Source organism: Triturus cristatus, chromosome 10, assembly GCF_964204655.1.
Source record: "Triturus cristatus chromosome 10, aTriCri1.1, whole genome shotgun sequence".
Lineage (NCBI taxonomy): Eukaryota > Metazoa > Chordata > Amphibia > Caudata > Salamandridae > Triturus > Triturus cristatus.
The window spans coordinates 490,013,217-490,038,192 of NC_140593.1; the positions used below are offsets into that span (position 1 = coordinate 490,013,217).

The window sequence follows — 24,976 nt, forward strand, 5'->3', positions numbered from 1 at the left end:
TACCTGATTTGGAGATAGGATTGCCTTTATGTGGTGGCGCGAAAGCAACAAAGAGTTGTTTTGTCTTTCGAAAAGGTTTTGTCCTGTCGATGTAATAAAGCAAGGCTCTTTTAACATCTAAGGTATGTAGGGCCCTTTCAGCTACGGAGTCTGGGTTAGGGAAAAAGACTGGTAGCTCTACTGACTGGTTAAGGTGGAAAGGGGAAATCACTTTTGGAAGAAATTTAGGGTTTGTCCTAAGAACTACTTTGTTACGGTGTAGTTGTAAGAAAGGTTCCTCCAGTCAGGGCTTTTATTTCACTTACTCTTCGTAGGGAAGTGATTGCGATAAGGAAAGCTACTTTCCATGTCAGGAACTGTAATTCACATTTGTGCATTGGTTCAAATGGGGGACCCATAAGTCTTGTTAGAACAACATTGAGATTCCACACTGGGGAAGGTGGTAATCTTGGAGGAAGAATTCTTTTAAGACCTTCCATAAACGCTTTGATGGCTGGTACCTTAAAGAGGGACAGGTGTTGCCTATTTTGCAAGTAGGCCGCCAAGGCTGCTAGGTGTAAACGTATAGAGGAATACGCCAGATTGCATCTTTGCAAGTGTAATAGATAGCAAATGATGTTTTGGATGGAAGCATCCAATGGATGTATGTCATTATTAGCGTTGTAAATGGCAAATCGTTTCCATTTTGCGGCATAACATGCTCTAGTAGTAGGTCGTCTGGCTTCCTTTACGATATTCATACAGTCTGGAGGGAGGTTGAGTTACCCGAACTCTAAGACTTCAGGAGCCAGATTGCCAGGTTCAGTGTTTGAGGATCTGGGTGTCTGATTTCTCCACGGTTCTGGGTTAATAGATCCGTGGAGAGGTGTAGTTTTTGATGTGGGACTAGAGATAGTTCCAGAAGTGTGGTGAACCATGGTTGGCGTGCCCAAGTGGGAGCTACTAGAATTAGTGTTAGCGACTGTTGTTTCAGTTTGCGTACCACAAACGGAATGAGTGGGAGAGGCGGAAAAGCGTATGCAAATCTGCCGGACCAGTTCATCCATAGGGCATTGCCCTTCGACTGTGGGTGTGGAAACCTGGCGGCGAAGGTTGGGCATTTTGTGTTTTCGGGAGTGGCGAACAGGTCTAGGTCTGGTTGTCCCCATTTTTGGAAGAATGGGAGTAGAACCTTGGGGTGTAATTCCCATTCGTGGATCTGCTGTGTGTGGCGACTTAGGAGGTTGGCCACCTGGTTGTGGATCCCTGGGAGATGTTCTGCTCTGGTTGTGGATCCCTGGGAGATGTTCTGCTAACAGGTAGATGTTTTGGGGAATTGCCCATCTCCAGATTTGCTGTGCCAGTTGGGACAGTTGGAGAGAATGTGTCCCCCCTTGATTCTGTATACAATACATTGTCGTCATGTTGTCTGTGCGTATGAGGACAGTTTTGTTCTTTAGGTGTACCTGAAAGGATTTTAGTGCCAGGAACACCGCTAAGAGTTCTAGGTGATTGATGTGGAGCAGTTTTTGTTGACTGGTCCATCGGCCCTGAGTGGTATGTTGAAGGAGGTGGGCTCCCCACCCAGTGAGAGATGCGTCGGTAGTCAGCACAACTTGTGGAAGAGGCTCTAAGAACGGCCGCCCTTTGGACAGGTTGATGGTGTTCCACCATTTCAGTGAGCGACTGTCCACCAACACCAGATCGGTAAGTTGTCCGTGAGCTTGGTTCCACTGTTGTGCTAGACATTCCTGTAAGGGACGCATTTGAAGTCGAGCGTGTGGGACTATGGAGATGCATGACGCCATCATGCCTAGGAGCTGCATGAACACTCTTGCTGGAAGAGATTGATGAGTTTGAAATTGAGAGATGAGATTTTGTATACTGGTTATCCTGGCAGTGCTGGGATAAGCAATGGCTTTGGATGTATCTATGGTTGCTCCTAGATACTGGTGTAAGTGGGAGGGCTGTAGATGGGATTTGGGGTAGTTGATAGTGAATCCCAAGTTGTGGAGGGTTTGAATAGTGCGAGGAGTGTGGAGAACGCATTTTTGGTGAGTATTGGCTTTTATGAGCCAATCGTCCAGGTAGGGGAAGACATGGATCTGTTGTCTTCTGAGGTGCGCTGCCACGACTGCTAAGCACTTGGTGAACACTCTGGGTGCTGTTACTCCGAAGGGGAGAACTGTAAATTGATAGTGTTGCCCAGACAGACAGGTAGGAATTGTTGGAGCCGCCCCCCGTCCGGAGTGGAATGGTCTGGGGGGAGTGCTGGCAAGTCACTGTTTAGTGGCTGGGGAGGTGCGGGTGTTGTTGTTGTTGCCCCGCCCTCGACCTTTGTTGTTGTTTCCCCTATAACCCCCTCGAAAATAGCCTCTGTTAGGGGATGTTTGTCCAGAATTTTTAAAGGTGGACGTGGTCTCAGTTCCCAGATTTTTGGAGGCTCCTCTATAAAAGGAGCGACGAAAGGAACCCGGGTTTGAGGAGACTGCAGTGCTCCCATAGATTTGGCAGTCTCATTATCTTTCTTCATTTTTTCTAATGCAGTGTCCACTGCAGGGCCAAATAGCTGCACTTGGTTGAAAGGTTGAGCTAGAATCGTGGTTTGAACCTCCGGTTTAAACCCGGAAATACGGAGCCAGGCATGTCGTCTGAGTAAGACGCTGGTATTGACCGTCCTAGAAGCAGTGTCTGCTGCATCTAAGGCGCATTTAATGGAGGCATTAGAAATTAATTTGCCTTCTTGAATGAGGTCAGTAGCCTGGGATTTAAAGGGCTCAGGCAGATGTTGCATAAGGTCCTCAAGTTGGTCATAATGCGCTCTATCATACCGGGCTAACAGGGCTTGGGTATTGGCAATACGCCAGTGGTTTGCCGCCTGTGCGGCGACTCGTTTGCCTGAGGCCTCTAAAAGCTTAGACTCCTTGTCCGGGGGAGCATTTCTCCAGTTGTCTGTGAGTTAACACGCTTCCTGGCATTTGACACGACCAAGGAGTCTAAAGGGAGCTGAGCTTTAATGTATGCAGGGTCCTGCGGGGCTGGTCTGTATTTTTTTTCGATGCGGGGGTTGAGAACCCTAGCTCTAACAGGGTCTTTAAAGACTTCAGTGGCATGCTTTATAACCCCTTTAATCATGGGCAGTATGTGAACAGTTTTTTGTGACTGCTCAAAAGTATCGAGGAGAAAGTCCTCTTCAAGGGCGTCTGTGTGCATTGTGACGCCATGGAATGTTGCTGCCCTATTTATGAGTTGGCCAAACCCCAAATGGTCATCAGGAGGGGAGGGCTTGGAAGGGTAGGTAGTGGGGTCAGGCATGTCAGGTACTGGATAAGACCAGTCATCTACTGGTGCTGTGTCTGGGAACGTAAAAGGGTCGTTTGGATCAAGAGGATCATTAAAGAAATCAGGGTCCGCCCCTCCCCCTAAATCATCATCATCATCCTGTGGAGGAGGTGAATGAGAAGGAGATGGTGAAGGAGGAGGAGGAGGGGGGGATGGGTCAGGAGGTAACACAGGAGAGGAAGGACGAAGCGGTGAAGTAGCACAGTCCTTCTTCCGTATGGGAGCTGGAGGTGGTGTGATGTCCAGCTTCCGTTTTTTGTATGGGACTGCAGTCACATGTCCGGTTTTGGGATTAATGTAGATCCGCTTTTGAGTCGGATCTGGGCGAAAAAGTTCATCCGGCTCCGAAAGTGGTGATGGCGATGGCCGTTTCGGGTCTTTATGAACTTTTTTCGGTGTGGACGGAGTTTTCGGTGTGGACGGAGTTTTCGGTGCCGATGGAATCTTCGGTGCCGATGGAATCTTCGGTGCCGATGGAATCTTCGGTGCCGATGGAATCTTCGGTGCCGATGGAATCTTCGGTGCCGATGGAATCTTCGGTGCGGACGGAATCTTCGGTGCGGACGGAATCTTCGGTGCCGATGGAATCTTCGGTGCCGATGGAATCTTCGGTGCCGATGGAATCTTCGGTGCCGATGGAATCTTCGGTGCCGATGGAATCTTCGGTGCCGATGGAATCTTCGGTGCCGATGGAATCTTCGGTGCCGATGGAATCTTCGGTGCCGATGGAATCTTCGGTGCCGATGGAATCTTCGGTGCCGATGGAATCTTCGGTGCCGATGGAATCTTCGGTGCCGATGGAATCTTCGGTGCCGATGGAATCTTCGGTGCCGATGGAATCTTCGGTGCCGATGGAATCTTCGGTGCCGATGGAATCTTCGGTGCCGATGGAATCTTCGGTGCCGATGGAATCTTCGGTGCCGATGGAATCTTCGGTGCCGATGGAATCTTCGGTGCCGATGGAATCTTCGGTGCCGATGGAATCTTCGGTGCCGATGGAATCTTCGGTGCCGATGGAATCTTCGGTGCCGATGGAATCTTCGGTGCCGATGGAATCTTCGGTGCCGATGGAATCTTCGGTGCCGATGGAATCTTCGGTGCCGATGGAATCTTCGGTGCCGATGGAATCTTCGGTGCCGATGGAATCTTCGGTGCCGATGGAATCTTCGGTGCCGATGGAATCTTCGGTGCCGATGGAATCTTCGGTGCCGATGGAATCTTCGGTGCCGATGGAATCTTCGGTGCCGATGGAATCTTCGGTGCCGATGGAATCTTCGGTGCCGATGGAATCTTCGGTGCCGATGGAATCTTCGGTGCCGATGGAGTCTTCGGTGCCGGTGGAGACTTCGGTGCCGAGGAACGTTTTGGTGCCGAAGGAGATTTCGGTCTTGAAGCCTGTTTCGGTGCCGTCAGTGGAGTTTTCGGTGCAGACAGTGGAGTTTTCGGTACCGAAGGTATTATAGGTACAATAACATGAGGTTTGCTCGAGCCCGAGCCACCTACAGGCTTAGATGTCTTCGGAGCCGGGCCCGAGGGCGGGGCTTCTGAAGAGGATTTTCGGTCGCGGCTGGGCCCAGCTGGCGGAGTCTTGACCAATGTCTTTTTGGATGGGGTAGGGGCAGGGGGGGTGGTACTCACACGCTGCCCTGGAGTGATGAGGTCATCGGAATCGTCGGCCTCGGACACGATCGAGATCTTCGGTGTCATCTTCAGGAACATCCTGAGCAAAGATGTCCTCCGGTTCTGGAGCTGGTTTGGCCATAATATGGCGTCGAGCTCTTCGGTCCCGGAGGGTCTTCTTGGAACGGAAAGCGGCACAAGCTGGACAGTTCAATTCGTTGTGTTCCGGCGACAGGCAGAGGTTGCAAACCTCGTGGTGGTCACTGTGGGGGAACTTCGCTCCACACTGGGGGCATTTTTTAAAAGGTGTCCTGTCCATCAGCCGCTTCCGGAACCGGTCCGAGTTGATTTCGATGTCGAGGGAATGAAGATTGAATTGTTATTTTGATTGCTGGAAGTTTCCTGCTGGAGCGGAAAAAAGTTCATCCGAACCCAATGGCGGAAAAAAACAATCTGACGATGGAGTGGATGCCCATGCGCACTGTTGTCCAGGGGAGGAGTCACCTATCTCGTGACCAAAGGCTTCTTCCGAAGACAACAACAACCTGCAACCATCCGAGCCCAACACCAGATGGCGATCTTATCCTCAGTGTGTGATCTGCAGCTCATATGCCTCGAACATACATTTTCACCCCACTGTTACCTTACATTTTTATTCTTCAACATATATGGATACTAATCAGCATGTAGCCAATGGAGTAGGCAAAGGTGGAGAACATTCTACTCCTAACACATGTGATACCCTTTGGTGGCATGAATGAGGGACTAAGAAAGTAAATAAAGAAAGAACAAAGCAATGCACCAATTCACAGAATCCTAATTCATACACGAGAGACAACTTAACAATTAGATTCTTTCTCAAAATAAAAATCAGTGCTGTTGATCCTCACTGTCTGACTCACTTATCCCTTTAGACAGGGGCCACTTGCTCATTCAGACACAATAGGAATCTGTACATGAACATTCCTGTACACTTATGTGTTTACTGAACGAAAATTAGAAAACCACCCAGTAGGTGCCAAATATATAATATATGAATGTGTTATATATGTTGTAAAGAGAGATGTGCAACTCACCTTCATAATTAATGGATCTATGTAATCAGCAATATTGTGACCCTCCCAGATTTCAGGCAGCTTGTCATATTTCTCCGATGCATTCATTAGATCCCAGTATTCTGAAGTAGAAAAAAAGTTATGTCCACCACTCAGCAGTTTTACAAGTGAATTTACATATTTATAATTTAGGGTTTTAAAATAGGAACAGTAACAATCCATGGGTGCATGATCATTAAATGAAGAGTAGTTTGTCTCGCTGAGGATTGCTTACAAAGCCTTCAAAGGAGAGTAGGCCTAGCAGTTCTACCTTTAAAAATTGTTACTTACATAGAAAAGCTATGAAGCTTGAATAAAGTTCTAGAGTGCCATACTCTAGAAAACCTGCAAAGCGACTTGCTTGACAAAAAGCAATAAACAGTAAAAACATCTTTCATAGTTTGTGTCAAAAGTATGTCTAATGATTTCTTGTTGAGAGACCAGGAGACATTCGTTTTGGACTTTAAGGTACTGTTGTCCCCACAAAAGAAAAGTGAAACATCCTTGCCATGTAGAATGCTGTTAAGTAATGCCCAGAACATACTCCAGTTGCTCTGGGATAAAAAGGAGATATTGCATGTCTGAGAGTTTGTTAACTGGGTAGAGGCACAAATATATCCAAGGGAGGTGGCCATCAGGGCAGGAATTGCACTTATATTTGGTGCTGAATTTTCATTTGTATATTATACCAGAGAGATATTAGCAACGGTTAGGCTCCTTATATAAATGGTTGTCTAAGAAGGTACAATCAGGTGGTAACATTTGCCCTCACTCTGCGACTGCCCTTCAGAGAATTATTCTGGGAGTGATCAAGTCCGGCACCTCCAGGGTTCTGGGTGCCCACTTTGACCCACCTGCTTGATTGTCTATGTTAGGCACCTGGAGGACAACTCTATCTCTAAACACAATACGGCATTCTGTAGTCGAGCCCTGAAGTCGCTAAAGGAGACACTGACTCTCTACGAGGAAACTGACCCCTTTCGATAAGCTACAACACCATGTGTACAAACATGGTTTGGTGCCAGATGGGAGGAAAGATGATCCAGAATGCTAAAGCAGTCAGAAAATATGACAAAAAAGTGGCCATGGAAAGAATACCATAGACTAAGGCACCTGAACTGTGTACATGAGAGGAAGATGGAAGAGAGACTGTATAGGCATCCAGGGTCAGTATGGAGAATAAACATCGCCACAGAGGACGTGAAGGGGTGTGAGTGCAGTTGTACTAAATAAATGGTACAAGCTTATAATCAAGAGTGGGAGCGGTGGTGTATCGCCACTGGGCCTGGGTTCTTAAACGTAATACTTAGATGCATCTAACATTTGTTTGCTTTGGTTTCTTGGAAAATGCAATAAAAAGCAGTTTAGTGCACCGAAGTGCTGATGTGAACTCCCCATTATCCCCCTTTGTTAGTAACAAAAGTGTTACTTACCGGTAGGATTAGTTTTTGCAGAAGAATTTCTGGATTCACATGCTATGCATAATTCAATCATTTAGTGGATGGGGCTCAGAACTTCCCATTTGCAGTCTTTTATCTGTTTTTTTGTGGCTAGTCCAAGCTTCTTCTCACATCACAAACCCACCCTGGAAACCCCAGTGCGTGGTCGCCATCATCAGATTCTTTTTTTGGGTGATTTTTCTTGTCCACTTTAATGTTCGATAGGCTTTCTATAGCTCATGCTTTTCTTTTTATCTTATTTTCCTAGCCCTGCCTCATTTCTTGGGAAGGCGGGTAGGTCACATGTGAATCCGTAAAATTCTTTACGCTGCAAAACTACTCCTACTGGTAAGTAACCATTTAGTTTTGCAGCATAAATCTATCCTGGATTCACATGCTGTGCATCGATTTTGCAGCAGTTTTGATCACTGCGGTGGTTGGTTTAGAAATGAGGTTGAGTTTGCAAACAAATGCTTCAGTACTCTGTTCCATCTGTGACTCTCTATTTACTTGGATGTCTATGCAGTAATGTTTGGATGCCATGCATATGTCACGTTCGCCAGGAAGGCTCAGGTAACTCCATTCTTCCTTGTCGAGCGTGCTCTTGCCTTAGTTTCCAGTTGCTTACCAGCCTTTTTAAGGGACATTTGGATTGTTTGAGCTATCCACATGGCGCTGGTGCTCTTGTTAACTGGCATCACTTTGTTCTGGACTTGTCACGATACAAAGAACTGCTTCCTTTTCCTGATTGGTTTTGTTCTCTCCAGGTAATACATTATTGCTCTGCGAGCGTGCAGTGCATGTAGGGCTCTTTCGTCCCGAATCTTTAGTTCTTGAAAGAAGCTAAGTATTTGGATTGCCTAATTTATGAGAAACCGTGATATGATCTTGGCAGGAAGAGTGGGTTGGTTCTCATGACTATCTTGTTCTTGTGCATTTGCAGGTATAGATCCTGGCTGGTAAGTGCTTGCAGCTCACTTACTCTGCGTAGCGATGTCATTGCAATTAGGAAAGCTGCAGTAAGCGTGACGCATTTTAGTGCTGTCCTGTGGAGTGGTTCAAAGGAGCCATTCATCCGTTGTGTTAGTAACACGTTTAGGTACCAAACGGGTGTTGGTGCATATCTTGTCAGGGTTATTCTATCGGCCCCCTCTAGAAACCATTTAACCAATTGTGCAGTAAAGGAACTTCTCCCCATGTTTCCCCTTGTATAAGCAAATATCACGGTCAAGTGTACCTTTAGGGACGTGTAGGTTAGTTTGTTGTCCAGTAGGTGTGCAAGGTATCGGATGACTGTATTGTCTCGTGTCTTGTCCTGGAAGAGGCCTGATTTTAGGCACCACTTTGTGTACCTCACCCATTTGGCTGTGTAACATTTTCTTGTAGTTTTTCTTTTGTATTGCGGAGGACTGCACAACTCTCTCTGGGAGGCTCAAGAGTAAACTCCATGCCCAAAGGAGCCATGAACAGTAAACATGAAAACAGTTATAAACACCCCCCCCCCCCCCCTCCATTTTTGACTACTAGATGCTGGTTTTCAAATCTGACAGCGCAGTGAGGCCTGCTAACCAGCCCTCAGTGCAAGTGCTTTTTCCACTACAAGTAAAAGTCTCATTGTAGACCTACAGGCCAGGACTACAGCACCCCTCTAAGTCCCTAGTAAATGGTACAACTGGTACCTAGGTTATGGGTACTGAAGAGGGTCCCTCAAGGCTGCAACATGGCTTTTAAGCCACCCTAAGGGACTCGCACACAAATTGCATGCAGGCTGACCTTGCAGAATGTGTGTCATGGTGTAAACCATGAGTGAAAACATGACATGGCATACTCACTATGAGCCATGCCAAAGTCACTGCATGTAATAAATGCAAGTCACACCTACAGCAGGCCATGTGGCAGGTCTATTTCCCTAAACTGTACAATTATTCCCCCAATTGACAATACATTTAGCACATCCTATGAGTCCCTAGTTAATGGTACCCCACGTACCTAGGGCAAGAAGGCTAAAGAGGGTCCCCAAGGCTGACCTAGCGCCAACCCTACCAGCCTGCCTGCTGTCCTCGACAAATGCGCCAAAGTCAGCTCGTCACTCCCGGATTGCCGAAATCCTGACACCAAAAAGCACCGCTGCAGCAGAGCCCCCCCAGCCTGAGTCGAAGTGGGCCAGCGAGGTCCTGAGACCCTACAGAGCTGAACCCCACCTTGGGTTGGGCCAGATTAGTCCCCCATTTGCCGTTTGCACTCTTTTGTGCAGGAACCAACTCTGCTGTACAAAGCACCTCTGCACATTACCCCCCCGCTGTTGTGGACCAACAGTGGCCCTGTGTGCCCAAGATAGTCAAGACTTGAGGACCCCCACAGTTGGTCCAGCCTGACTGCCCCCTCCCGTCCCTACTTGCAACCTTTTTTCCCTAGAACAGTTTCTCACAGAAATGAACAGGCCTGTTGGTGCTGCTTTGGGCCTAGCTTAGAAGTACTTACAAAATAACAAAATTATATAAGTTATATAAAATGTATATTAAAATACATGTTATTTTTCTAAACTGATGTGGATCTCCTAAAAGAGTATATCATTTATTGACTCTGTGTAAGCAACAAATATCCATCACTCCTCCTTGGTAAGCCTTAGGCTGCTCAAACACACTAGCACAAAAAGAGCACCTTGGGATTGTTAACCCCTTCAGCGCTGCGCGGATTCCCCCGCGGTACTGAAGGGTTCGAGCGCGGGCGGGGCCATGACGGAACGGTTCCGTCATGAGCACAGCTCAACCGATGCTCATGACGGAACCGTTCCGTCATGAGCATGGAAGGGGTTAAAGCAAGCCCCTGCCCACTCATAAGGTATGCCTGGAATCTCTACACAATATACCTCTTTTTGGTATAGTATATAGAGCCAGCTTCCTACACTCAGGAGGTCAGGAACAATGCCTGCTCTGGCAGGAGGTGTCATCACCACCTTCAGCAGGATGGCTAGTGAATCTGCATACCAAGGCAAGAGGCTTCAAAGTCTCTGCCACCTTGAATATGCGACCCTGACTTCCCCCAAGCTTAGGGAATGCCACTCCCTGCCCGAGGCACATTTGGCACCAGGACAGGTGAGAAATTAAAGTCAAGAGGTGTGTTGCACTACCAGGCTGGACATAACCCTAGGCAGTCAAGAAAGGATTTCATCACCTTGGTTGTGGTGCAATTAGGAACTCTGGGACAGGGTGACACCCACTTCTCATAGGAAGTGGTTGTCTAGGGGGTTAGAGACCACAGGAGTAAGTAGTCCATTGCATACTACCCTACACTCCCCTTAATATACCTAAATGTATTATTTAGGGGCCCCCCTGTCCCCAGGAAAACAGATTAAGTCAAGACTTTGACTACTGGGAACTAATTAAGAAGGACCAACAGAGCGAGAACAGAGGACCTGCACCAAAGATTGGCACTAAATCCTGCCAGGCCCAGGTGTGGGTATATCTGCATGAGCAGATATGCCCCCTACAGTATTAGGTTCTATTCCTTCATATTGTAAGTGTCAGGGAAGCCATAGAGAGTACACTGGCTGGCAACTCGATTTCCACAGCATCATGATGGCTTCACTGAACCCAGGAGTGTTTGGTACCAAACAGCTCCTGGTAAAAAATTCACACTGATGCCAGTGTGAGATTTATTAAAACATGTACTCAGAGAGCACCTCAGAGGTGCCCCGCCGGGAAACCTACAGACACTGGTGTGGGCCATGACTGGCTTTAGGCAACCTCTGGACCCGTGGGTGCAGAGCCTTTGCTCACTGGGACCAGAAACCATGATATTCCTGGGCAGAGATGTCAAACCTCCTCTCCCAAGATGGGTCAGTGCTCGAAGGGGAAGCTTCAAAGGCCTGCTGCCTTTACAATGCATCCCCCAGCCTGTAGGCTAGAAAGGCTAGGAGGTGTGACCATCTTTGCCAACTCCACCCCTTTGGTGGAAGAGGGGAAGTTGAGCACAGTGCCCTCCATCTTGAAGATGAATGGACCCCCTCCAGTCAGGGCTAGGTATATGCCCCCAACCACAGGAGAGTGGCATAAGTGAGGGTGTTGTCACCCCAGGTAAGGTGCCAATTGGCCCTGCCTGCTACTACCCTTAAACCCCCCTAAATTTAGTATTTAGGTGGTTCCCTCAAACCTGGAAACTAGATCTGCAATGACCTACGAATAAAGAAGACACCCCTGCAGAAGAAGCCTGAAGACGACGAAAGCCTTTGGCCCAGCCCTACCGGCCTGTCTCCAGCTTCGATGAAGCTCAACTTGTCTTGCAGCCAGCGATCTCTGAAACCCCTGGGAGAACTGCTGCCTTCATGAAAGACTCCAATCTTGGACAGCAGACCCAGCCTGAAGAAACCAACAGCAAAGACTCCGGATCACAGTGGATCTGCGGCTTCTGCCCATGCTGCACCAGGCACCAACGACTGGAGTCCGAGTGGCCTAACTGCCCAGTGATGTCTCCCCAGCGACCAGGACTGCGAATCCAGCATTGGCCAACCTCACCTGACCCCCACGACATCTTGGAGTGGATCGGAAGGGTCCTCCCCACAGCAACCAGCCTGGTAAGACTATTTCCGAAGTCTAGAGGCAGCCCTGCACCTGCAGCCCCAGGGCTTTGGTGAGCTCTACCAGTGGTGCCCCTGTGAGCCCCAACTAACCTGTGCTGTCGTGGGGTACAGCCTGGACTCTCCAGTTTGATACCTGCAGCCTGTTTCCAAAAATAAGAAACTCCATAGGATTGTATAGGGGCGCCCAACATTATGATTGCACCCTGTGCCGCTGGTGGTGTATGTTTGGTGCTGCTTTGTGTCCGCCCCCGTGCTAGTCCTAAACAACAAAAGCTTGGCCCCTGCAACCGTTCCACTTACCTACAAGGAGCGACGCTCCTTAGAGCCCCAGTCTCCATTGAAAAGCATTGACCGAACTCCGCTTTTGACCTCTGAACCCAGCTGCCCCCGTGTCGCTGGTGGTGCAGTGTTGGTATTTGCCCACTGTTGACCTTTGGTCCCCAAAACTGGACCAGTAAGAGGCGTACTTACCCGATTAACCACAAAACTGTTTTCCCCATAGGATAACATTGAACTGTTTTGAAAATATTTTGTGTCTATTTTTAAAAGTGTAAAGTATTTTTAATTAAAAACATACTTACCTTTATCTGTATTACCTTGCGACTCGGCTCCTGGTGGTCCATGATTGGTTCTCGGGTGGGTGGGACGATCCGACCTACAGGTTGGAGGTACAGCTGCTGGGGTTCCCCTCTATTCAAAATATGCTCTACGGGGCGACGGTTCCTCGGTCGCTTCCGGACGTTGTACAGGCCCCCTTCTTGGCTTGGCGTGCCGCTCTACGACATACCCGGTGGTCGGGGAAGCTGACCCGTGTTACACCGCTCTGGCATGGCACTTGGCTGCAGGAGGTCACGGGTTTGGAAGGGTTTCGAGCGTGGGATCTCCTCGGGATTTCTTGCTTAGGCGACCTATGGCGGGGGAGTCACATGTGCTCTATCCGGGAGCTTCAGGCTCGCTTCTCGCTGTGCCCCTCACAGTTTTACAAATATCTCCAGCTGCGCCACGCGATTCGGTCTCATGTCCCTCTAGATTCACGGCTCCCTGATCATAGCCCACCGGAAGCGCAGGTGATGGGGTTTCTGGGGAGGGGGGGCATCTCCCGTATTTACCAGACCCTGGTCAACAACACCCCAACGGGCTGGGAGGTATGGGTGGGACCACTGGATGAGGCCGATTGGAGGGAAGCCCTTATGGCACCCAGGTCGATCACCTCATCGGCCAGGCTGCGGCTCATCCAGCTTTATTACCTGCATACTGCCTATTTGACCCCGGAACGCCTCCATCGTGCGGGTCTTTCTCCAGAGGCTTCATGTGCGCGATGTGGGGCCGACCCGGCGGACTTTTTCCACATGGTGTGGACCTGCCCGCGTCTGGGAGCCTACTGGGGCGAGATTGAGACTGAACTAACTGAGACGCTGGGGTGGGAGGTCCCCAATGATCCCCGACTGGCCCTGCTAGGAATAACAGACGGTTTGGACGGTTCCCGTCATGAGAAATTCTTCCTAACTACTGCCCTGGTAGTGGCCAAACGAGATATTGCTGCCACATGGAAGCGGACTGACCCACCCAACTGTGCTACATGGAGGAGGGGGGTGGAACACAGGAGCGCATGATGTATTCGGTACGGGGTTGTCCCAAAAGGTTTAACAGAATATGGGGGAAATGGCACGGGGGTGTGATCTAGGGGTGTTGATGCGGGTGGAGAGAGTGAAGTGGTCGGGGAGGGGGCGGGAGGTCTTGGTATTGAATGTCACTGAACATAGGAGCTATATTCTTGATGCCAGTTCTTTTGGACGGTTGTCCGTGTATTTTTGTATGTTTAAATGCAAAATAAAAAATGTGCTTATCAAAAAAAAAAACATACTTACCTTATTGTGAAGATCTTGGTCTTTAAGTAAAGTACAAAGTATAATTTTCTAAAATTGGTCTGGATCTCTTCCTTGAGTTGTGTCTCCTCAATTGATCATTATTGTGCAATAAATGTATTACACTCCTTGTGTTAGGCCCAAGGCTGCTCGCCCACCCTAGAGCACTTTGGATTTCACATTGAGCCTTTTTGGTGGAATCCCTGGACTCTGTGCACGGTATTACCACCTAGTGGCAATATCATATACAGAGCCTGCTTTCTACATGCACCTAAGTTAGATACTAACAGTTGAAGGGGGTAGAAATGTTAATTCTATATTTTTTTTAATTGGCTTTCAAGGGAAAAAAAGATTAAAAGATTGCTGCTTAAAGTCCAATGCTGAAGCCCTTCTAATAAATTGACTGCATATGGATTTTAATGCCCATGCCATCTCTGAATTATGATTTTGCGGAGGTGGGTTGAATAGGGTTAAGGTACTCGAGGGTTTGGTTTTGTGCAACAAGGACATCTGAGGGTTATATGAAAAGAAAGAAAAAATTAAGTGCAGAGAAAACAGTTTTAAAAAGACAATGGTAACGTTTATGAAAATTGAATTGTTATTTTCCAGACTGACCTAGTCACTAGTAATTAATATGATTAAAAAATATACTTACTTTGAAGATCTAAAACATAATCATCTCCCATTTCCATTTCTAGATCTCTTTCCTGCAAATAAATCAGACAGAGGCGGGTAGGTAAAAGAGCACATTTACAGTGTCCTCATTTTGGCACCCATCCCCACAATTTGTATTAACATAAAAAAATTAAAATGTAAACCATAAGACTTACTAGTTTTCTTTTAGGGGCATCAATCTCCATTCGTTTCTTACGTGCTAAAGCCCCCTCGGGGATGAACGGAGGTCTTTCCTGAAAAATATTTATAAAGTTTGATTTCTAGAACTTATCTTTGTGAACTGGGTTTGGAATGCATCTACCCTCAGCATTATACATATGAAGTGAGCCAAAATTCCAACATCCACACAAGGAAATTAATATGTAACTTAGCAACAATGATGCATGGGTTTTAAATGAGGGGCTCCCTCAACGATAATTTTAATTTCCATGAGTAGTTCATGCCTTTAAGCTTGGTGTCATACACATGTGGGCTACTCAACCCACGACAGAAAAGTCGGCTAATATATTTTATGCACAAGTGCCTAAATCCAAGAAATGTATATTGGGACATTGAAGAGTAATTACAACATGCCTGATACAGAGCAGGGAATTGACAAAAAGCTTAATGCCTAAAAAAATGTTTGTCACTGACTATATGTTGCACGGCCTACTGCTACTGGCACACATCAAGAAGCTTTTAACCAAAAATCACCAGATCCTGCCCAGTCGATTAAATGCTGCTAATTAGGACCATGCTACTATTCTTACTGTACGGTTTTCAATTATCCATATCTCCGGTAAGGCTAAAATTCCTTATGGTCAGAAACTCTTCACCACTTCTTGTCGGAACGCGAAGCTCATCTTAACATCTATACTCATAACAATGAAAGAAAATCATGATTCAAGCCACTGATGAAAAGGAAAATATTACTTAGCCTGTAAGCATCGTTTCGTGACATGTAGTACTGTAGATGCAAACACTATAAATACTCCTGCCATCTAGGGTTGATCCGGCTATGTGCAAGTTATTTTTCTTTGAAGAATTCTTCAAGTAATGAGGTACTGTGAGCCCACCTCTTCCTTGCAATGTGCACGGTCATTGGCACCATTCTTTCCGCCTTTGGGTTCGGACGGGTGCTCCTATGTTTCAGATTGGCCCCGTTGCAGTGTTCTTTTCGGTCTTCATGGTTCCTTTCCCTTCGTCGGTATGGCATTCGATTGAGTTTCCCCTTCTTTCATTTCGGGTAGACACCTACAGTATCGCTCAAGGTTTCTCCTGTAGACTTTGGCCCCTGTCAGGGCCTCTTTCCCGTCCATTCAGTCCGACCTCAACATGTCTCACCTGTGATGGAACGGACGCCCTTTTAATAATACCCTGTGTTGTGCAAAAAACCCTTAGACTGACCTCCACCAGTCTGTAATCTTTGCCTCTCGCCCAAGCACTAGGCCTCTTGCAACACATGCAGCTCCTTCGGTCAAAAGAGACGGACCGCTAGGTCCATTGACTGGAAATGTAGCGCAGGAGCGGCAAAGATACTCCAGACCTCTTTGGCACCCAGAACCTCAAGGGGGAACATCATCCTGAGCCTTCGCCCAATGACGAGGCGGCTTTCTTACCTGCTCTCGATATAGGATTGGTCACACAGACGAAATGTAGGCACTCCTCCAAAATCTCCATGAGTGCGTGCTAAAAAGTAGGGTGCGTGTTGCTCTCAGAAGGCAAGCTGATTTCCAACACTACAATTAGGTGTGCCTTCGATGCTGCGTACACCGCTGCTTGGGGCATAAACTCCAGTGGTCTCCGCCACTGACATGCTGGCTCCATGTCTCCAGCTTCAAGCCGGATGGTCAACAGCATCTCCTCAACCTTCCCTTATTGGGAACATCTCTTTGACCCCCAAATTGACGAGATACTGGAGAAAATCAAGAAAGCCGCAGAGATGATGAAAGCCATGGGTGCTCTGACTCCTAACCTGTGTGGGTCCTTTCACTACTCAGCATTTCGTGGAGGCTCCAAAGACCACCTACCCGAGGCCTCAATGTCTTTTCAATTCCAGACTACACAACAAACTACCACAAGAGGATACATAGGTGTGCCTATCAGGGTAATAGTGCCAAAAGTAGAGGCAAAGGTATCTGCCCCAGCCCAAGTAATGACTTGCCAATCATCCTCATCACTGACCACACAACACCTGTGGGAGAGGACTTCAGAACATTCTTCCCAGCTTGGCAACAAGTCTCCTCAGACCATTGGGTATTAGACATCATTCAACATGGTTACCGCCTGGAGTTCACCTCCACACCATTCAGCAGACTCACCCTCTCCCTAGAACACAAGCGCCTGCTTCGGGAAGGTGTACAAGCACTCCTTCTCAAATGGGCTATAGAGCACATGCCACAAGAGGGCTCGGGATGTATTCCTACTACTTTCTCATCACGAAAAAGGATGGGTCCCTCAAGCCTGTTCTGGACATCAGGCTCCTAAACAAGCACATCAGGCCATAACACTTCCACATGGTCACTCTTCAGGATGCCATCCAACTGCTACAGCAAGGCGACTTCATGGCTGCACTCAACCTCAAAAATGGCCTACTTCCACATCCAGATCCATCCAGCACATTGGCACTACCTCCAGACATTTCACCTTATACAGTCGCGCCTTCCACACTCTGCTCCTCCTTCCTGTAAGCTACAGTCCATCCTTTAATTTTTATTTGTTTCAGTGTAATGCACAAGTTACTACTTGTGTAACGATAGATCTGTAAGAGACATTAGTTAGTGATAGATTCCTTACCTTAGAACATCCCCAGGCGTCAGACTGAATCCGGAAAGTTTTTTGTAGCAGTACCCCTGCACATCAGTAGGTGGCGTCGTGCGGCTCTGCGTCAGTTGCTGGCGTCGTAAGCGCGGAGATGACGTCATGGAGACAACTTAAGCGCCACCCATGCGCGCTAAGGTCAGTTCTGTACACGACTTTCCGCGCCAGGAACGCAGAGCCATGCAAGAAACTGACCACTGGTGCCATGAAACTAGGGCCCTAAAAAGGGGGATGATCTTAACCCTAGAAATCAGTTAGCAGAACGGGCAGGATGGGTGGGCGGTAAGGAATCTATCACTAACTAATGTCTCTTACAGATATATTGTTACACAAGTAGTAACTTGTGCATCTGAAAGAGACACGTTAGTGATAGATTCCTTACCTTTGAATAGATACCCCAGGAATACCAACCCCGGTGGTGGGCCTGCAAACAAGATTACACCAGAAAGTCACGGAGAACAGCACGGCCAAAGAAGCGGTCTCTCCGTACCTGACTGTCAAGGCAGTAATGCTTGGTAAATGTGTGCAGCGAGGCCCACGTAGCTGCCTGACAAATGTCCTGCAAGTATACGCCGCGTCCCAAGGCAGTAGTGGCTGCCGTTGCCCCGGTAGAATGGGCACGCAGCCCCACAGGAGGCTCCTTCTTAGCCAACGAGTAACAGGCCTTGATGCAGAGAACGACCCACCAAGAGATGGTCCGTATGTGCACAGCCCGACCTCTTTTGGCGCCCACGTAGCCAACAAAGAGCTGGTCATCCACCCGGAACGGTTGTGTGCGCTGCAGGTAGAACAGCAGCACACGTTTTGGGTCCAGAAGGTGGAGCCTCTCTTCCTCTTTCGAAGGATGCAGAGGCGGAAAGAAGGTGGGCAAAGTGATGGTCTGCCCGATGTGGAAGGGCGTGACAACCGTTGGCAAAGAAGGACAGGTCCTTAAAACCACCTTGTCTGGATGAACAGAAAGGAAAGGAGGTTTGGAAAAAAGAGCCTGGACCTCACTCACTCTTCTGGCAGAGGTGATAGCTACTAGGAAAGCCGTCTTGAGAGTGAGAAGACGCAAAGGACAGGTATGAAGGGCCTCGAAGGGAGCGCACATCAGATATGTCAAGACAAGATTCAAGTCCCATTGAGGCATTATGATAGGCACAGGAGGAAACGTGTGCGTAATGACTTTCAGGAAACGGTTAACAACCGGGGACCTAAAGAGAGAAGGCTGATCTGGAAGCCTCAAAAAGGCGGAGATGGCGGAAAGATAATCCTTGATAGTGCCCAGAGCAGAGCCCTGCTGGGCCAAAGACAGTAGGAACAGAAGGACCTCAGAAAGAGGGATCCACAGACTTTGCTGTGCACCATGCCACAAACTTGTTCCACCGGCAGGCGCTACTGTTTTAGTGGAGGGACGTCTGGCTGCCAGAATGACATCACAGACTTTGGGAGGATGATCGAATGCTGTCAACTGCCGCCGCTCAATCGCCACGCATGGAGGTGGAGGCTGGACAGGTTTGGGTGGAGGACCGTCCCCTGCTGTTGCGACAGAAGATCCTCCTGAAAAGGCAGTCGGATCGGGGGATCGATGGTCATGCTGAGTAGCTCTGGATACCAGTACCTTCGTGCCCAATCCGGAGCCACAAGGATGACTTGGGCCTAGTCGCGCCGAATCTTCTTCAGCACTCAGGGCAGAAGTGGTATAGGCGGAAAGACGTACAATAGACCGCAACTCCACTCGCGACGGAAAGTGTCGCCGAGCGAGTGCCGCCTTGGAAATTCCAACGTGCAGAACTGAAGACATTGCGCGTTCTCTACGGTGGCGAATAAATCAAACCAACGCTCTCCCCACTGCTGAAAGAGACCTTGCACCACGTCCGAGCACAGACGTCATTCGTGATCCATCAAGCACCGGCGGCTGAGTTCGTCCGCCCTGGCATTCAAAGAACCTGCCAGGTGTTGAACCACCAAGTTAATGCCTTGATGGTCCAGCCATGTCCAGAGGTGCAGAGCCTCCTGATATAGGGTCCAGGACCCCACCCCGCCCTGTTTGTTGCAATACCACATGGCGGTGGTGTTGTCCGTGAACACCTGCACCACACTTCCCCGGACAGAGGGAAGGAATGCCTTCAGTGCAAGTCGGATCGCCCGAAGCTCCAACAGATTGATATGGAGCCGGGACCCTGCCGGAGACCAGAGGCCTCTGATCTCCGCCTCTCCCAAGTGGCCACCCCATCCCAGGAGGGACGCATCCGTCACCACTGTGTGCTCCGATTGGGGAAGGGAGAGGGATCTGCCATTGACCGAATCGTGATTCGTTAGCCACCACTGCAATTGCCGTGCAGTGCCCTCCGAGATCTGGACATGATCGGACAGGTTGCCCTGATGCTGCGCCAACTGGAACTTCAGATCCTACTGCAGAGCCTGCATATGCCATCTGGCATGTGTCACCAGCAGGATGCAGGAGGCCATCAGGCCCAGAAGCCGGAGGGTCATCCTGACTGAAACCCGGGACAGAGGCTGAAAGAACGGAATCATAGCCTGAATATCCCGGACTCCCTGCTCAGGAGGATAAATTCGAAACAGCGTCGAATCCAGAACTGCTCCGATAAAGGGGAGCTTCCGAGAGGGACTCAGGTGCGACTTCGGCACGTTGATGGAGAACCCCAGCAAATGCAGGAGGTCGGCCGTAGTCTGAAGGTGGTTGACGACTGCCTGGGGCGAGCCAGCATTAAACAACCAGTCGTCGAGGTAGGGGAAGACAAACACCCGACCTGCACAGATGAGCTGCGACCACCATCGTGAACACCCGAGGAGCGCTGGTAAGGCTGAAGGGGAGCACGGCAAACTGAAAATGCTCCTGGCCTTCCGTGAACCGCAGGTAACGCCGGTGGGCCGGCAGGACAGGGATGTGAAAATATGCGTCCTGTAAGTCCAACGCTACCATCCAGTCTCCAGGGTCAAGGGCAGCCAGGACTGGAGCCAGAGTCAGCATTTTGAACTTCTCGTTCCGGAGAAAGCGATTGACGTTTCGGAGGTTTAAGATGGGGCGCAGGCCCCCTTTGTCCTTCTTGGGGACCGCAAAGTAGTGGGAATAACAACCACTTCCTACTTCCGGCCCAGGAACGCACTCGATGGACCCCTTGGCCAAGAGGGCCGTGACTTCCTGCTGGAGAAGTACCAAGTGATCCCCTGACATGCGGTGGCACCGAGGTGGCATGGCTGGAGGGGAGGACTGAAAGGAAAGGGAGTAACCCCTGCAGATGATCTGCAACACCCACTTGTCAGATGTGATATCGCTCCAGTGGGGGAGGTGGTGGCGGATCCTGCCACCCACCGGCGTGGGGTGCTCCACAAAGCTCGGATTAGGAAGGTTTGGAGGTCGAAGCAGCGGAAACCGCGTCTGCGCTGAGGCTGGTTCTGCACAGGCTTGCTGAAGGAACGTGCCTGGGCGCCTCTGCCGTTGCCACGAAAGGAACGAAAACCAGGAGTGGCCGGGCTCTTGGCAGAAAGACCCAATGACTTGGCCGTGGCTCGCGAGTCCTTAAAACACTCCAGGGCCTTATCGCCAAACAGAAAAGTGCCATCAAACAATGGGCATGTCCATGAGCGAGCTCTGGACATCGGGCGAGAACCTGGTAGATCACAACCAGGCATTGCGACGCAGCGCCACCGTCGTAGAAATCGCCCTACCTAGTGAGTCCGCGGTGTCCAAACCACACCAAAGGCGAACTTAGCCGCACCCTTGCTCTCAGCAACAGCTTGGGACAGGACAGCGTGGATCTCCTCAGGACACTGAGGCAACACCTGCGCAACAGTATCCCACACTGCGTGGGAATAGCGGCCTAATAAGCAGGCAGTGTTCACTGACCGCAGACTTAAGCTGGCCGAGAACAACCGCATACCATACTGCTCCAGCTTCTTAGAGTCCTTATACGGCGGGCCGTGGGAAAGGCACTCTGCGACGTCGAGGCTTGGAAGACCAGGCTCTCAGGCGTAGGATGAGTGGTCAGACACGCGGGATCACCAGGTGCCGAGTGATAACGCCTGGCGACATTCTTATCCACAGGAGCCCCTGTGGCTGGCCGCAACCAAGTGCCCAACAAGACGTCAGTGAGGGCGTTGTTAAAAGGAAGCAGGGGCTCCGACGAAGTGGACGCCGTCTGGTGCACCTCAGTGAGGTTAGTTTTGAGGGCCACCGTAGGAAGATCGAGGTTAAGGATCTCAGCTGTCCGACGGAGCACCATCGTGTAGGAGCCGCCCTCCTCCATGGTAGGTGGGGGAGAGGCAAACCCCGGGTCAGAAGAGACGTTGAGGTCGCCGGCATCCTCCAAGTCGTCCACCCAGTCCTGCTCAGAGTCACACCAACGGGCAAGAGGGTACTCGGACCCCTCCCAGTCGTCCTCCACCTCCGTTGCATGGGGAACAGACCGCGGTGGCAGAGTTGGAGCCGGAGAAGGAACATACGGCGCCAGAAACGGCACCAGCTGGGGCCGTGCCCCAATGCGGATCCCAGATAAGAACAAAATGGTCCTGTAACCGAGGCAATGGCGGGACAAACGGCATTACAACAAACAAATGATGGACGGAATGCTGACAATGCAGACATTCTCCCCCAGTTAAGAGATCTGGGTTAAATCCATCGTTCTTTTGCCCACTACGCCACCCCAGTTCAGACATGGCCATATGCAAATCAGTCTTGACCCTGTGCCTCATGGGAACAGTCCAGCCCTAACTGCCAAGCCATGTCTTCCCTGGACCGGAATCAAGCATCCTAGGACCGGTTTCTGGCTATCAGCCGTCATCAGCCAGGATAGCTTGACTCCAGTGGCGTAGTGAGCACGGGACCCACGTCTGGGCATGCCCATCCCACTTAGGGCGAAAAGCGTTACAACAAACAAATGATGGACGGAATGCTGACAATGCAGACATTCTCCCCCAGTCAAGAGATCTGGGTTAAATCCATCGTTCTTTTGCCCACTACGCCACCCCAGTTCAGACATGGCCATATGCAAATCAGTCTTGACCCTGTGCCTCATGGGAACAGTCCAGCCCGAACTGCCAAGCCATGTCTTCCCTGGATCGGAATCAAGCATCCTAGGACCGGTTTCTGGCTATCAGCCGTCATCAGCCAGGATAGCTTGACTCCAGTGGCGTAGTGAGCACGGGACCCACGTCTGGGCATACCCATCCCACTTAGGGCGAAAAGCGTTACAACAAACGGGACAAACGGCACCCTCTGCGGCGCAGAGGGTAGCGGTGGGGCCGGAGCCCGCAGCACTGGACCTTGCGGCGCCAGAGCCAACGGCGCAGGATCCTGTGGCGCAAGCTGGATCCGCCGGCGGCCCCACAGGATCCGGACACAGGACCCGAAGGCGCACCGGCGGGACCCCGAGGCCTAAAAAGGCGGTCCAAGGTAGCAAGAAATTGTTGCACCGGTTTGGGAGTTGCTGACGAACCCGGGTAAGGCGGTAGGCCGCGGGACTCCCAGGCTCCAAAGGAGCTGCAGGGGCAGAACCCCTGTCCCCCTTGTCCGCATCAGAGGACCGACGGGGGGACGTCGGAGAGCGAACTTGCTTCTTCAACTTCTTTTTATGTCGTCGCTTACCTGAATCCGAGGGCGAAGACTTTGAGCTCGGGAAGCGACTACTGCGGCCCCGCGAGTGTTCTCGGGAACAGTCCCGGGCCTCCAGCAACTTCCAGCAATGCTCCCTCAAGGCCTTCGGAGCCATGGCCCGACAGTCCTGGCAGGACCGGGAGTCGTGGTCGTCTCCAGGCAGTAGAGGCAAACACCGTGGGGGTCCGCCACCGACATATTGCGACAGCAGGCCCCAAAAGACTTAAATCCAGCCATCCCTACGTGCACCAAGGAGAAAAGGAGACAAAAAATCTCAAAAAAGGGTAGTTAAAAAGTGACTAAGGTACGTGCTCTATCTGGATCTGCGCTTGCTGGCGCGGAAAAAGGAAGAACTGACGTCAGCGCGCCGCCTAAGTAATCTCGGTGACGTCATCTCGGCACTTACGAAGTCAGCGACGGACGCGGAGCCGCACGACGCCACCTACTAACGTGCAGGGGTACTGCTACAAATATCTTTCCCGATCAAGTCTGACGCCTGGGGATATTCTAAGGTAAGGAATCTATCACTAACGTGTCTCTTTCAGATGTAACAAAACAGAAAGGGGTGGTGAAGAGAAGTAAGCAACTTAGTACAATATAAAATGCTGTAGGGATCGTTATAGACATACAGAACATTATCGAGAAAGGAAATAGTGAGGTACAACCAATCAGTGGACAGTTAGTAAGGGGTTGAGGCAACATGACATGAGGAAGTTTGCACAAAATTTCAGACTGGGTATCGGAGAGGAGGATTTTATCAGAGGCCCAATATGGCTTTAGATCTGGCAGAGGTACCATGGACCAATGTTTTAATCTGTACATGCTGATTAACAAGTATACTAAATCAATTAAAGGCCCCATATACTTGGCTTTTATGGACCTGTCCACAGCTTTTGATCTGGTCAACAGATCAAAGCTGTGGACGATCCTAATGGAAATGGGCATCGACCCTTGTTTGGTCCTTTTTCTTGCAGATTTGCACAGAGACCTTCATGCTGCTATAAGGGTGTCTAATGAGGGGAAATGCACACAGCACTTTAAATCATCTAGAGGGGTCCGCCAGGGTTGCATTCTTGCCCCTATACTTTTTACCTTATACATTAATAAATTGGATATTATTTTAGGTAAGGCCTGCCTGGACACCCCGCGTATAGGGAACAGTGGTTTACCTGTTCTCCTGTACGCGGATGATTCAGTGTTGTTGGCACGTACCCCTTTGGGTTTGCAGCGACTATTGAACTCCTTTGGCGAGTTCATGAACTCTCTCGATTTAGTGGTAAATAGCACTAAGTCACACGTTATGTCCCTGGGCACGTGTAAAAACAGAGGAAAAACCTTTTACTGTAATGGTGTTGAAGTTACAAAGGTAAAGGTATTTACCTACCTGGGGGTCCCGTTTGATGACAGGTGCGCTTGGACCCCCCAGCTTTTAGCTAAGAAGAATAGCGTAGCTAGAGCTTCCTCAGCTATATTAAGTTTTACTCGACGGCTGGGTGGCAAACCATGTAAGGCAGTTCTTGCCATTTATAGGGCGAAATGTCTGGCCTTAGCGACCTATGGAGCTGCTATCTGGGGTTATAAAAAAGCAGTGGGCGTACAAACTGTAGAAAATAAATTCTTTCGCTCTATTCTCTCCGTCCCCCAGTCTACCCCGACCTTTTCAATCCATCAAGAATTGGGAATGGATTATGTGTCTGATCAGATTAGTCTGGCCCCCCTGGTTTTTTGGTTGAAAACATGGCTGAACCCCGAACTTTCCCTGAATCGAACGATTTTAAAAGACTGTATGGGGTTAGATAGAGCTCTAGATATACCTTGGCTCCGGTATATTAAGAAATTATTTTATACATTAGGACGCCCTGAGCTCTACGACAATCCAGAAATAATTGCTAAGGGGGATATTAAGCAGATTAAAACCCAATTTCTGACTTTAAGGTCTCTAGAGCGGGAGGGGGGAGGAACTTAATAAAGTATCAGTAAGGACT

General features: G+C 49.6%; 1 protein-coding gene across 1 annotated transcript in view; it reads right to left on the reverse strand.

Annotated features, from left to right (window-relative positions):
* Positions 1 to 24,976, reverse strand: part of GTPBP4 (GTP binding protein 4) — a 195,012-nt gene that overhangs the window by 52,713 nt on the left and 117,323 nt on the right. Inside the window, exons 11-13 of the mRNA XM_085631911.1 lie at positions 14,749 to 14,826; positions 14,574 to 14,625; positions 6,018 to 6,118 (exon numbers count right to left, since the gene is read on the reverse strand). Of these exons, the coding sequence (XP_085488037.1) occupies positions 6,018 to 6,118; positions 14,574 to 14,625; positions 14,749 to 14,826 (231 nt within the window). The remainder of the gene's footprint in view (positions 1 to 6,017; positions 6,119 to 14,573; positions 14,626 to 14,748; positions 14,827 to 24,976) is intronic.